The sequence below is a fragment of the Schistocerca cancellata genome, chromosome 2 (genome assembly GCF_023864275.1).
Source record: "Schistocerca cancellata isolate TAMUIC-IGC-003103 chromosome 2, iqSchCanc2.1, whole genome shotgun sequence".
Taxonomy (NCBI): Eukaryota; Metazoa; Arthropoda; class Insecta; order Orthoptera; family Acrididae; genus Schistocerca; species Schistocerca cancellata.
The window spans coordinates 466661547-466677278 of NC_064627.1; the positions used below are offsets into that span (position 1 = coordinate 466661547).

General features: G+C 39.8%; 1 protein-coding gene across 3 annotated transcripts in view; it reads right to left on the reverse strand.

The window, feature by feature from the left end:
- Nucleotides 1–15732, reverse strand: part of LOC126161980 (thialysine N-epsilon-acetyltransferase-like) — a 106242-nt gene continuing 90510 nt past the window's right edge. For all 3 annotated transcript variants that reach the window (XM_049918177.1, XM_049918179.1, XM_049918178.1), the window contains exon 6: nucleotides 1–981. In XM_049918177.1, coding sequence (XP_049774134.1) covers nucleotides 775–981 — 207 coding nt within the window. In that variant the 3' untranslated portion in view covers nucleotides 1–774. The remainder of the gene's footprint in view (nucleotides 982–15732) is intronic.

The window sequence follows — 15732 nt, forward strand, 5'->3', positions numbered from 1 at the left end:
TTGTCTTTTACGTAAGAGGGTATGAGTTCCACTTGCTAGGTCAGAATTGGTGCAGAGTAAGTATGGAATACAGCTGATTTAGGTTTGTTTGCTCAGTTCTTAGCAGCTGGATATGAAGGAGCAAGACTCTTGCCATGGTCACAGGAAAGTGTGTTTGGATGTCTGTGTGCTGGCATGTGTGCATTTGTGTACTACTGCTAGGGTTAAGAGCTAGCTCGAAAGCTAGTGTGAATGCTGTTTTCTGTTATGTGTTACTGTGCTCCATGCATTGATCCACTATGGGTGAGTGGTTACCTTTCCCTTATTTTATGTATTCCTCCATCCAAGAATCTCCACTAATAAATTATTATTTATTACTGTGAATTCTCTGTGGATACTTGGTGAAACTTTATTATATGCAAAAAAAACTTTTTTTTGCCACTTAAGTCGCAAAACTAAATAATTATAGAAACAAAGGGCCACATAGCATTTTTACTGATTATTTATTTAATCCTTTGATCAAGTAAATTCATATTTTGCATTGTAGTATAATACCTCACTGTTAACATTAATAAAAGTACTTTACAACAATCCAACAAGACTAATGGAACACAATTGAACAAAAAGAGTATTTCATAAAAATATTTTTTCTTTGTAAGTTACTTTAAGAAACTAAATAACATGCAGAATTACAAAGTACCTTTCTTTACTTTTTAATAACAGTCCTGATTTTCATCCACACTGAAAATTAATCACTTAAGAAACTAATAAGAACAGCTACTAATAACAGTGACTTCACAAATTAACAGATTTTGTGTCCACTAGTCTATGTTTGTACTTGTAGGCAAGCAGGTGCTCCATAGCATCTCTGTCAATACTGTAGTAATTGAAGTTTTTCTCAGAAGTGATGTCCGTTGCTCCTTTTCGTTTGTAAAATATTTGAGCTGGATTCCAATTGAGTACAACAAGGTCCATTTGAACACATCCAGTCTCAATTCCTTTCTGAAAGGGAAAAAGTTGTTTCATAACTGGATGACATTTTTCAACTAATTTAGAGATATCTCTCTTCAGGCTTTCCTGGTGTATATTTTCAATATACATCTCTTGGGCCTGCTGCCAGATCAAGTTTTTGGTATTACACAGTATTCCATCATGGTAACTGCTTAACATTGTCAGGCGATGTGAAGTAGTAACAGCACGCAGCAAAAGAAGGCCACCACCTGACAGGGCGCTGAGAAGAAATATCATGGGATCCATAAAAATGTGATGCACTAGCTGATCCAAGAGACATATATTTATTTATAAATCTTGGGATTTTATAAAACACAACATAAATAGAAACAGTAAAATGAAAAGGCTATGTGACCATCAGCAGTACTTAGAATTTTGCTGCCTGAATGTATGGAAACAACAGTTTATGAAAAATAAATGAAAACTTAGTGCACTTTTCTAAGTTAAAAAGAAGAAAGTTCAGTCTTAATGAGGAACATTTTATTCATAGTAAATACAATAAGACACGAAGAAGACATAAAAGGAAACTATTTCCTGTACAGAAAAAAATTTGCTTGTTGCACATAACAGAAATAAATATCTGTGAAACTACCATGACACAAGAAAAACTGATGAGAGTATTCTTCTTTAAAATCAGAAGTAATGAAAATATTTTAACGAATTTTCAAAAGATGGAACATTTTTCAGTTAGACATATGCTGAAAGTATAGCACACATTATCAGTCATACTTTAGGTGTGTAATGTAACTTTCTGGAGATTTGATGCTTGTTAGTGTCCTATGTGTAGCTGTATACAATTGAATAAGTCTACAAATGTCTATCAATATAGTTTTATTTCTTTTTCATTGTAGTGAGACACCTAGCATATCTGTGTTTATGCTGCAGCTTATGCTGCTACATGAGTGGCATCTGGAAGAATTTCATTACAAAAGCAACATCTTACTTTAAGGCTGCAACTTTTACATCAGTAGAATATGATACTTAACAAACAAAAATGAAAAAGAGTAAACACTCTCCTGAAGACAACTGATCCTCATCAGAAGACAACTCATCTACAAATCTACATCCACAAACATACCACACAATGCACCATATGGTGCTTGGCAGAGGGTACCCTGTATCACTACTAGTTGTTTGTTTTCCTGTTCTACTTGCAAATAAACTGAATGAAAAATGACTGTTTACATGCCTCTGTATGAACCCTATTCTCTCTACTCTTATCTCCAAGGTCCCAATAGGAAATGCACATTGGTCAGTAGTAGAATAATTTTGCAGTCAGCCTCAAATGCCACTTCTCTAAATTTTCACAATAGTGTTCCTTGAAAAGAATGTCACCTTCCATCCAGTGACTCCCATTTGAGCTCCTGAAGCATAATACTTGCAGGTTGTTCCAACCTTACGATAACAAATCTAGCAGTCTGTCTCTGAATTGCTTCAATGTTTTCCTTTAATCCGACATGGTGTGGATCCAAAATACCCAAACATTAGTCAAAAATGGCTCAAACTACTGCCCTATATGTGGTCTCCTTCATAGATAGAGCACACTTCCCTAAAACTGCCTCAGTAAACCAAAGTTGACTATTCAGTTTCAGTCTGTTACTGTTGATTCCGTCAGTAGATGAGCCTATACCAGGAATGGCCTTTGCCTCAATAGGAAAGGAAAGGAAAAAGTGGCTGGGCTAATATCAGAAAATTTAAGGGAGGTATGGCACTGTCACGAGTATAACAGCGATTACTGGCATCAGAGAAGCATAATTTTTAAGGTAGGAAGGACAGAAAGAAACTAAGTTTTTAAGAGAGCTTAGGATTGAAGCAGACTTTCAGCTTGAGAAAGATTCCAAACAACTTAATTCTGGCATAGTGCTATCAGCACAAACAGCTGTTGGTTACATATTTTCAGCAATCAGTAGAAATTTCCACCCAGTTTTATCTCAAACAATGTGAAATGCCACCTATCTTTATTGCATCAAGATACACTCCTGGAAATTGAAATAAGAACACCGTGAATTCATTGTCCCAGGAAGGGGAAACTTTATTGACACATTCCTGGGGTCAGATACATCACATGATCACACTGACAGAACCACAGGCACATAGACACAGGCAACAGAGCATGCACAATGTCGGCACTAGTACAGTGTATATCCACCTTTCGCAGCAATGCAGGCTGCTATTCTCCCATGGAGACGATCGTAGAGATGCTGGATGTAGTCCTGTGGAACGGCTTGCCATGCCATTTCCACCTGGCGCCTCAGTTGGACCAGCGTTCGTGCTGGATGTGCAGACCGCGTGAGACGACGCTTCATCCAGTCCCAAACATGCTCAATGGGGGACAGATCCGGAGATCTTGCTGGCCAGGGTAGTTGACTTACACCTTCTAGAGCACGTTGGGTGGCACGGGATACATGCGGACGTGCATTGTCCTGTTGGAACAGCAAGTTCCCTTGCCGGTCTAGGAATGGTAGAACGATGGGTTCGATGACGGTTTGGATGTACCGTGCACTATTCAGTGTCCCCTCGACGATCACCAGTGGTGTACGGCCAGTGTAGGAGATCGCTCCCCACACCATGATGCCGGGTGTTGGCCCTGTGTGCCTCGGTCGTATGCAGTCCTGATTGTGGCACTCACCTGCACGGCGCCAAACACGCATACGACCATCATTGGCACCAAGGCAGAAGCGACTCTCATCGCTGAAGATGACACGTCTCCATTCGTCCCTCCATTCACGCCTGTCGCGATACCACTGGAGGCGGGCTGCACGATGTTGGGGCGTGAGCGGAAGACGGCCTAACGGTGTGCGGGACCGTAGCCCAGCTTCATGGAGACGGTTGCGAATGGTCGTCGCCGATACCCCAGGAGCAACAGTGTCCCTAATTTGCTGGGAAGTGGCGGTGCGGTCCCCTACGGCACTGCGTAGGATCCTACGGTCTTGGCGTGCATCCGTGCGTCGCTGCGGTCGGGTCCCAGGTCGACGGGCACGTGCACCTTCCGCCGACCACTGGCGACAACATGGATGTACTGTGGAGACCTCACGCCCCACGTGTTGAGCAATTCGGCGGTACGTCCACCCGGCCTCCCGCATGCCCACTATACGCCCTCGCTCAAAGTCCGTCAACTGCACATACGGTTCACGTCCACGCTGTCGCGGCATGCTACCAGTGTTAAAGACTGCGATGGAGCTCCGTATGCCACGGCAAACTGGCTGACACTGACGGCGGCGGTGCACAAATGCTGCGCAGCTAGCGCCATTCGACGGCCAACACCGCGGTTCCTGGTGTGTCCGCTGTGCCGTGCGTGTGATCATTGCTTGTACAGCCCTCTTGCAGTGTCCGGAGCAAGTATGGTGGGTCTGACACACCAGTGTCAATGTGTTCTTTTTTCCATTTCCAGGAGTGTATTTGATGACTAAGAAGCAAAATCAATGAACTAGTTATCTGCATGGATGATTCGGAGTCATCAAATCCAGTTGACATAAGCTGCATTTCCGAACATCATGTGACCATTGGTAGAGTTGTGTTAAGTGTTACAGGATTTAGGTTAGCATCTTATTTTTGTTGAGCAGAAACAGAGAAAGGAGGAGTTGCCACATTCATAAGGGACTGTCATAAATTTAAGAGTACAGACTGTACAGTTTCATAACAAATCCCTTACAGAGTGTATGCTGAGCACTGTAATCTGTTCATAAATCACCTTGATGCTTTACTGGCCCATTTAACAGCAGAAGAAAAATGAAATTGTTAATATACTTATAGAAGGATCTAATGAACAAAATTATATTACAAAACCAATAGTCAATGGTCTCTCAGACCATGACATGGAGTTCATTTTGTCAAATGTTAGTAATGACCAGGATATAAAATCTACTAAATCTGAATGCAAGAGGATAGCCAGTAAGCCAAACAATGATTATTTTAGACACTCCTGAAAGACATAAACCGGAGTGATGTATACAGTAGAGATGGGGGATCCGCTCTTGAACTAATTCATAGAGTTCAATCTTTCAAAGGAGTGAACAATCAGTGATTCAGAAAAAAAGAACGGTAGCTCCAAACGTTTCCCACGGCAGAGAGAGAGAGAGAGAGAGAGAGAGAGAGAGAGAGAGAGACGGAGCATATCAGCAGCGCCTCTGCTGGTCACAGCACAGTGCACGCCACACAACACAGCCAGCGCCGGCCTCTGCCCTGCTTCTACCTTGGCTGCCTGCATTGTGCAGTGCCCCATTGGATTTTGTGTTCCACATATGCCGTGGCGTCTCTGTGCGTCGTCTGCCGCGGCGTGTCTGGCGCAGCGTAACTTCGCATCGCACTCTGTCGGCGATCGTTTCAGTCGCACGTCCTGCCCTCTGGGCAGTTGATGCGAGCAACATGACAGAGAGCCACCTAGCGGATAACATAGGAACTACTTGCAAAAACCCGCTCGCAAGGGAACGAACTATTTGTCTCGGAGCGGGTGAGTTCACCGCTACCCCCTCCCTCGGAACTTGCCCGCTCAACGCTCGCCCCACCGTCTCGACTCTAGCCAGAGCGTCGAGCAAAGCGTGAGTCGTGGTCTCTGCGGTCTCAGCTCACGCAGTAATACAGCTCGCGGCTCGACCTGCTCGACTCAGCGCCTCTGCATCAGAGTTCGTCCCCACTGGATATTGTTCTTCGTAGTAATGCCGCTATGTATATTACATTATTATGTTATGTATACATCAATTGTTTTTATTTTATTTTTATTTGTTTAAACTGATTAGATTAGGTTCCTGATAACTCCTCTTACTATAGGATTTTTATTATAGATACTCGAATTTACGCTTTAATTACGAGCGAACCGATAAACGTATCGCAAAATGTGATACACCAATATTTTCCTTGTTTTATTCAGCGTAAGGCTATATGCAGCACTTTCGTTTTACAGTCAAATTTATATTTTTTTTTTCTTATTCTGGTACGGATTTTGCGATTTTAGGCGTCTTCGAAAGGAAACGTTCACTTTAAAAATATATGGCTTGCGATGTATTTGTATGAGGTTAATGAAATTTTAATACGTTATAGCCAAATATATTGTTAATGTAAATCTCAAGTTACAACATTTTCCGATCACCCAAAAAACCACGATAGTACAAAATAAATCAATAATCAAAAACTTTGTCATATCGTGGAAATTTCAATAAACAATACAAAATTCTTACTCATTATCTGTGTTACTTCAAAATAGGATCAAATAAGATCAAAATACAGGTATAGTACTGGAATAAACCAAGTTTAAAGGGCAATGTGCCTTCCATTTATTTTATATTGTAAATGAGTGGTGAGTCATGAAAAAGAGCTAATTCATTTCAGGGAGTGAACAGTTCTGATCGAATCTCTGAAAAGAACAGTTTTGCCCATCTCTAGTATACAGTGCTCATGGCATGAATGAAAAATACAACATATTATTAATAAAGTCATTACCTTATTCGAACACTGTTATCCCCAAATCTAACCCAGATTAGACCAATGTCGACAAAAAAGCTATTACTCAAGGAATATAGGTATCTTGTAAACTGAAAAGGAAACTGATGTTTATGCTCTAGCTTATTACAAGACACACTGCAAACTATTAAAGCCAATAAAACAGACATGAAATAAAATGCATTACAAAAAAATAGATAATCCATCAGATAACAAAATAAAGACAATATGGGATATAGTGAAGGAGGAGACTGGTACAATCAGAAATGAAGAGGAGCTGATGGCATTAAGGACACAGGGTACTTTTCCGGCTCAGTATTATGTAAAAATCAACACCTATTTCCTTCAGGCACTGTTTATAATGTATATGTTTTACATATTTTTTGTTGATATCAGGTAATGCAGCACACTTTCTAAACAAACTAGAAGTATTTTGAATATTTTTAACCAGCTTAGGGTTATTAAAAAAACTACAAAGAAATTGATGCAATTTTTTCCCCAAAATGCTTCCTCAAATTGAGGTTCCATTTAATCCAATGTTATACATTTGAAGGATAGCAAATTTTTCCCAGATATGCATGACATGATGGCTGAGGTACTAGACCTACGTAATTCCACCTATTATGTATATTATAAGGATAAAAAAATATCACATCTTAAATTTTAGTTTTTATTATTTTTTTCCTGATGTCAATGTTATTTTTTCTACAGTTAAGTTGATTTTGCAATAAAGCTTAGATCTACTACATAAGTATGGACTATTGCAAGTTACAGAAAAAAATTAGAGCAATGCTTTATAAACTTTAGGAAATATTTGTACCTGAATTCTGAAAAATACAACTTGTGGGAAATTGCGAAAGAAGATATGAGTCCAATTAAACAGCTTCATGCACCTGTTGTCTGTCACATGCAAGCAATTGATCTTCCATATTAGAGCCACATTTTATGTCTAAATTTCTCAGAACTTCCAACCTTCCTATCGCTCCATCACTGAAACATATCACTGCATCTATTACACCAACTTTTAATGTATTTAGTCCAACAGAAACATTCTTGGGTAATCTTTCCCATATGCAATGGTTGAAACTTTCATTTGTATTCTGAGTGCCCCCATGAAGACATTAACTAGAAAAACATGGTCACTCAAGTCTCTAAAAATTGGTTTTATTTCATTCATAACAGACTCAGGAAGAGAATGCTTACGATGATATATTTGACCACTTCCTTTTGTTTTTTGGTAACCACACCAAGAATCTGCTCCTTTATGGCAAAGTCAGTGAACAGGGCAATCATCTGTGGAGAACTTCTGAAAGTAGGTGGCCCATACAGCTTTTCTCATTACTGTAACATCATTCAGAGATGCAGTTCGTCTAATGGCCAGTCCATAATAACTCTGAAGAAGGTCTATTTCAGTCTCTGTCAATCTGCCTTGGCCAGACAGTGATTTTCCATCAGATAGCAATTTCCCTTTCATTTCTCTTCGTAGCTTTCTCAATCTAGCACCCATCCTCTTTTGCACATGTCCACAACACTCCAGTTTTGTTACCAAGGTGTCACCATAAACATTGAACTCATTAATTTTATTGAAAACTTTCGATTCCCCATCGCCTAGGTACTTAGTATATCTAATATTATAAATGGGCACCAACCTCTAAAATATGTTTAGATCTCTGTCACACTCCATACCTCCATTGTAACTATCATAATTCTTAGAACACTGATGTTCAGTGTTGCCATGGCAGGTGTGGGTGTACTTTTCCATTCTCCAGAGAAGTAGCACTTACCACACCATTCAACAAACGATGTCCTCAACATTGCCATGTCCCATCAAGTGCAACAGCAATGTCCCTGGTTCCACTAATATTTACAGTTTCTTCTACTGCATGTTTCATAGATGCTTTAGACACAACCATCAAGGTACCTAAAAGTATTTTTATGTTCTTGTTGAACCTACTGGGAGAAGGAGGAAGGTCCATCAACCCACAAAATGTTTGAGCAACCTTTTCCTATTGCACGCATTGCATACAATAACTTCAAATTCACATCATATGAATCATGCACAATGTTCAAAGTCATTTTCAAGGTAGATTTATTGCAGGATCTACACAGAGCAACAAACTTTGATGGTAAACCCTTCCTGCCACTTCGTTGTTCAGTTATTTCCTGATAGCCTAAACCATCACATTGTTTACATTTCGCCACCTCCTTTATCAAAGAAGATAAGCTGCCCACATCAACAACAACAAATCCACTACAAACAGGGTAATTTCAAAGAATGTTTGCCTATCAAAGCCGCGGGCTCCAAACGATAGATATCCAATGTGCGAATGCAAATCAATCACGTGAATGTGGTGGTGGGTGTAACGATAAATTATTTGTGAGTTGCTAGGGAGACCCAGACGATTTACGTTGGTAGTGAGTGTCTGGTGTTGTTGACGTTTCTTCGCCCGATTGGCTCATGTGAAAGAATCTAATTCCATGCTTATGCAATGTAGAAAATTGATTGACTTTTGGTTGCAGATATGACTAATACTGGATGACGAAAGGAGGGACTGTGTATAAAACTTCGTAAGAACAGTTCTGATACTGCAATACCATTACAATTTCATTGTGGAAAGCCAGGAAGAATACATAGTTTGACTATTCCAAATTATCCATCCAGACCAGCGTAATTCATCTATCTAGCTGGATTAGAGACTACACCCTGGAAGCAACAGCATAGGAAACTGACTTATCTACTAATACCAGGTGCAACTATTTCAGGTTTTGCAGAGAAGTGTGGTATGTAATAGTGACAAATGACAGTGTACTGATCGGTGGACCAAGGAAAGTTGTTGAAGTGGACGAATCACACATAGCAAGAAGGAAAAACCAGAGAGGACAACCTTCAAAGAATTAAATCAAAGTTATTTGTGTATTTGGTGGTATAGAATGAGAGTTCCGGAAGTGTTTTGTTGTGAGAGTGTTGTCCAGAGACAAGGTAACTGTAGTCAGTTTGGTAAAGCACTTTATACTTCCCGGTAGTAATATCATTACAGACGGCTTTCAGTCCTACAAGACACTGAAAGCAGAAGGATTCAACCACGAGTTCGTCAACCACTCCGCAGAGTTCGTGTCTTCAGATGATGCCAGTGTGCACATACAGAACATCAAGTAGCTGTGGAAATTTGTGAAATCTTCCATTAAACGAGAAGGGTGTCCAAGAGAAAGAGATGAACTCTACTTGTTTCAGTACCTCTATTTCCATAACTTGCAGTTGCAAGGAAAAGTTAACGCATGTGACACTCTATCTCTCTTCAAACTTGCTCATAATGCCCACCACCACAGTTGCATGATCGATTTACAATTTCATGTTTGATATCTATCGTTTGGATATCTATCGTTTGGAACCTGCGGCTTTGACAGGCAAACAGTCTTAGAAGTTACCACAAACAGCATCATTGCTAACACAAAAATTTGAATCAGCAGGAGGCGCACCATGTGGGAGTTTCTTCCCTGAAGAACTGATACGTAGGTTACTTTCAGCAGTGTGGCTTGCTTTGTTTGTGAGCTGGTTACCATGGAATTTCCTTTTTTTTTAATTTCTTGATGCATGGAATACCTTGTATTTATTGCACACTAAAGAATATGTACTTCCACAAATATATGTCGCACTTGGGCAACAAACATTCAGTAACATGTGAACAAACTGCTTCAGCGAAACAATAGTAAATACTAGCAAAGATAATTATTTACAGACACTATAAATCTGCTCTGCTACCAACATATACAATGTATCGTATGTATAGTCACTGGAAACAGAAAGTTCTTTTCGAAATAATACCGGTTTCTGTAACAGAAATAAAAAGGGGAGGGGGTGGCATACATGACCATGACTTTAAAATTTTGTATACATAGGTCATTTTTCATTTGAAACTCTGTAATGTATATATCAATGTAATCAGGAAAGACTATAGAGTTTAATAAAGTCATAAAAAACTTTCAATTTTTCCAACATTTATACGTACCCTGTATCCTTAAGAGTAAATGACACATTGGTAACTGGTGTGTGCATTGTTGCAAAACTTTTTGCCAAGATTTTCATAGCTGTTATTGAAAGGATGCAGTTGTCAGGTTCTGTAGATGTTGCCATGGAATATCTCAGACCATCCATTACAAATAACTGCAGTAATATGAATATGATCCTCACTGCGCCAGTAGAGGTAATGTCCACCATAAAATCTTTAAATCAGAAAATTCTAGTGGTTATGATAAAATATCAATGAAGTTAATTAAAGAGTGTGCTAATGAGTTCAGTAACATTTTAATTTATCTGAATAACCAATCATTTATCAGTGGAAGATTTCTTGAGTAGTGGAAAATTTTCTGAAATTAAGCCATTGTTTATTAAAGGAGGTAAAGGAATACCTTATTGCAACATTTGTATCATCTGCAAACAAAACAAACTTAGCATCTGGCAATGTAACAGGCAAGAGGTCATTAATGTACACAAGAAAAAGCAACAGACCCAAGATGGAACCTTGAGGAACACCACATGTAATTAATTCTCAATCGGATGAAGACCGACTGCTTACTGCACAGTTTTTTTGCAATGACACTCTTTGTTTCCTGCTTGTTAGATAAGACTTGAACCATTTCACCATTGACACCATAATATTGTAATTTACTTAACAGAATGATGTGATTCACACAGTCATAGGCTTTTGACAGCTCACAGCAGCCTCTAATTTGTTATCTAATGATTTAAATAAATTCCCACTGTATGTGCAAATAGCTTTCTGTATATCGGAACCCTTAAGGAACTCAAACTGTGACTTGGACAATATATTATTTGCAGTCACTTGCTTAAGCAGATACTTGAACACAACCTTTCAAATATTTTTCAAAAATTGGCAAAACTGAAATTGATCAATAGTTTGACAGTATCTCTTTAGTACTGTTCTTGTAAAGAGGCTTAACTTCAGTATATTTTAGCAGTCTGTAAATGTTCTGCTGATAAGAGACTGACGACAAAAATAAGTTAAGATACAACTCAACTCACATTAGCGCTCTTTGATTAAATTCAGTAAAATGTTATCATAACCGCTAGAATACTTAAATTTTAAGTATTTTGCGATGGATGCTACTTCTTTGGGAGACATGGGTGTCATTTCCATTTTACTGAAGTTATTTGTGAAGACTGGTCTCAGATACTCCATTGCACTGTTTACTGAACCTGGTAACTCCAAACTGTCACTAACAGAAACATAGTACTTGTTTAAGAGGTTTGCAACACTATGTGCACTTGTTACCAATGTCTCATATATTTTTATTGCCATCTATTACTCTTCCTTTGGACCCCACCTGTCTCTGTCTTCACTATAAGCCATACAGATTTTATTCTGTTGCCTGGCGTTATTATCTTTTTCTTATAATAAGCTGCTTAGACTTCTGTATTACTTGCTTCAATATTTTTCAGTATTCTTTGCAATGCATTACAATGCTACCACCAGTGCTGTTCCTAGACAGTACATGCTCTTGTTACCAATATCTCATTTATTTTTATTGCTATCTGATCCTTTTTGGCTCCATTTGCCTCTGTCTTCACTATATCCCACATAGTTTTTATTTTGTTGCCTGATGTAATTATCTTTTTCACATAATAAAGTTGCTTAGATTTCTGGATTACTTGCTTCAATGTTTTGCAGCATTCTTTTCAATGCAGTACAATGCTAACATCAGAGCTGTTCCTACATAGTTGACACAGTCTCCTTTTTATCCCACATGATACCCTTGTTTCTTTTATAATCCATGGTTATTTTCATAGTGAGAGTGAGTCAGCAATACTCTGCATGTATAAATGCCTGAGTTGGTGGTAGATGGCGCAGCAGAGGCCGTGCCAGAAGTTCAAGCTCCCTACAAGCAGCTCTATTGGCTGTCCAGTGCTGATAAGGGCCCCCAGGTGACAGATGAGATGCTGGCAGCCTGACAAGAGACACATCCATTGGATCCAGAGCAGCAGCAACCAGTGCCAATGGTGGGGGTGGGACGATGTACTGCGCAGGCACCAGAGCATAAGGCCTGAACACACAGAGACACAAGCATGCCTGAGGACATGGAGCCACACAAAAAAACAATTAAATTTCTGAAGAGCATAGACTATGGCAAGAGCCTCTTTTTCCACCCGAGAGTAATGCAGCTGGGCCAGAGTGAGTGATTCAGAGAGAAAAATAATAGGTTGTTCAGAGCCATCGGCATATTGATGAGCTAGGACCAAGCTGAGGCCATAGTGTGAGGTGTCAGTCGCCAAAATTATATACTGATCTGGAGAGAACGTAGCTAAACAAGGGGCTGAGAGTAGTTTGGATTTCAACATTTGAAAGCATTTTTGCAATCTGGGCTCCAGCAAAAAGGTACATTCTTGCGTAACAAGACATGCAACAGGTGGGTGGTGGGTCAATGTGGCCACCCCTGGCAGGAATTTATGGTAGCAGGCTACCTTCCTCAGGAAGGCCTGAAGCTCCTTTGCAGACGAGGGGCAAGGCATAGATGTAACAGTGGAGATGTGATCTGGCAGAGGGTGAACCACATCCTGTGAGATCTTGAATCCCAAATAAACAATAGAAGGTTGGAAAAACTGAGGTTTTGCGAGGTTATACTATAAGCCTGTGGACCGTAAGACAGAAAACAAAGTGCACAAATTTTTCAAGGTCTTGACCATGGAGAAGCCTGTGACAACAATATCATCAAGGTAATTAATACAATGCGGGGCAGGCATAGTCAATTGCCCTACAAATTGGTGGAAAATCGTAGGGGAGGGGTGATAGCATCATCAAAAGGAAGATGCAAATATTGATTGAGACCAAAAGGAGTATTCAGAACCAGAACTCACTGAGTCTCTTCACCCACATGAACCTGCTGTTATGCTTCAGACAAGTCAAGTTTAGAAAAGCACTGGCCACCCAATATTTTCACCACCAGTTCTTCCTGGTATGGGAGAACGCATCCATGACTGGCTGCACATTAACAGCAGTACTGAAGTTGCCACAGAGGTGGAGTTTCCCTAATGGATTCCAAACTACAACCAGCAGAGATGACCATTCACTAGCCATAACAGGTATCACTCCTAGAGATTGTAGTCTGTTTGATTCTGCTTTCACTTGATCTTTCAGGATGACAGGAACAGGATGCACACAAAAAAATGAGGTTGAGCATGGATTTCAAAGAAGTATGAGCAGGAAAACTTGTAGTACACACTATACCTTCCAGAAACGAGTCCAAAAACTCCTCACACAATGTTTCCAATTGAGGATATGATACCTGATTGGACCCAAGGTGAACTGCGTCAATGACAGAAAATCCAAATGCCTGAAATGCATGCATCCCAAACAAGTTCTCAGTGTTGGCATCAGCAACCACGAAAGATGTAATGGAATGAACCACTGACTTGTAAGAGGCAGATGCTGTAAACTGCCCCGACAGTACACTGCTCTGTTTGTTATAATTGACTAGCTTCTGCATGACTTGTCAACAGCAGTGAGCCTAAACTCACAGAAGTTTGAGAATTTGATAACATCACTGCAGCATATGTGTTGACCTATGGCCACTTAACTTGATAAACAGCTTGGGAGAAGTCACACGCACTGGAGTCATACAGTTTACGTCCATGTGCACGGGATTGCATTCACAATATACACCTCTCTCTCATCAGTTGACTTACATGACGGGTCTAGCTGATCCTCTTCTCTGGATAATCAGCTATGTTAATGTCCCAAAAGCTTTTTCTCCAAAGACAATCGCTGCTTATAGGAATTTAAAAGACTCTGCTTTTGAAATAATTGGGTACACGTAGAAAACTTTCAGTTCAATCATGATATATTTTCACTTCAACAGGAAACCATTTTACAATTTCTTGTATAAACATTTAAACTCCGTTAAGCCAACTGAGTCATCAAACATTAGACTCTATTAATATACATTTATATTATGGTTGGTTTAATAACCACCACAAATTATTAACATGTCTCGCCTCTAGCAAGTCCCATATATGAAATAAGTAAAAGTCTCTATTCAATCCATGCTTCATCTGTCTCTTTAACAATTATCACAGTACCATAAACCACAGAATATTATAAAAACATTCCTTGTCCTTTTAATACAGCTTCCAAGCCGCGGCCAGCAAACAATTGTCGGTACCGCTCGTCTGACACAGCTCCTGTCCTCCTATGACAAACGTCAATCCTGCACACACAGACGTGTGTTGTGCAGTAGATAGGCTCTCTCACACTTATCTTTAAAACATGCGTGTTCGATGTGGCAGAAGGTTGAGTGGTTCCAGAAATAGGTGGAAATTCTCGAATCCCTACATATCCCCCTCCTTAGATCGAATACGCAATATTTTATACATAATCAGTATGTACATTAATATCATACCTAATGACAATCCACATTTTAAAAGTATTCATCTACTACATAAGTTTATACACACAATTTTTTTGTTTAAAATCCTTGTACTCCATAGAGCAGGCTTCCAATTTTTGTCTTTCCACTGATTCTTTACTCTACTTTGTTTTTTAGAATGTAAGCCTCTACTTATGATATCATTCCACATTACGCTTACTTATGAACAATGAGGACTCTCTCTTCAGCTCCAATCATAAATTCCAGGTGCCATGGACACTTAAATATTTCATCCTTTATTCTAATTTTTGTACTATTTTTTTATCAGTACTGACTAGTATTATTATTTATCGCCGTCAGCAATCTGGAGGGACTCGGGGAAAAATGAATGTGTTCTTTCCAACATTCATAAAACCTAATAACGCTAGTGGTACCTATACCTTACATATGGGTTGACCCTGGGTGCACTTCCTCCTTCTGTTTTGTTAGGCATGCCCCTTTTAATTCCTATTCTCCTATGGTACAGGTCAATCCCCTCCTTGGTGCTCCTGTCCGCACAGTATAGGTCAGCCTTTCTTAGGTCTGCCTATCTGCCTTTTATATCCAATAAATGCTCGGTTGACCCCCCCCCCCCCCCCCATATTCTTCCAGAGTAGGCCTCATGGTTCATCTTTATGTACAATATAATGAAATATTCTCTGGAAAAATTAAAAATCTACTTCACACTCGCTTAGTAATACTTCATTTCACACACTAGAGTCCTCCTTTACTCATCAACTTCTATGTTGTCTGCCCCCGGTAGCTGAGTGGTCAGCGCGACAGAATGTCAATCCTAAGGGCCCGGGTTCGATTCCCGGCTGGGTCGGAGATTTTCTCCACACAGGGACTGGGTGTTGTGTTGTCCTAATCATCATCATTTCATCTCCA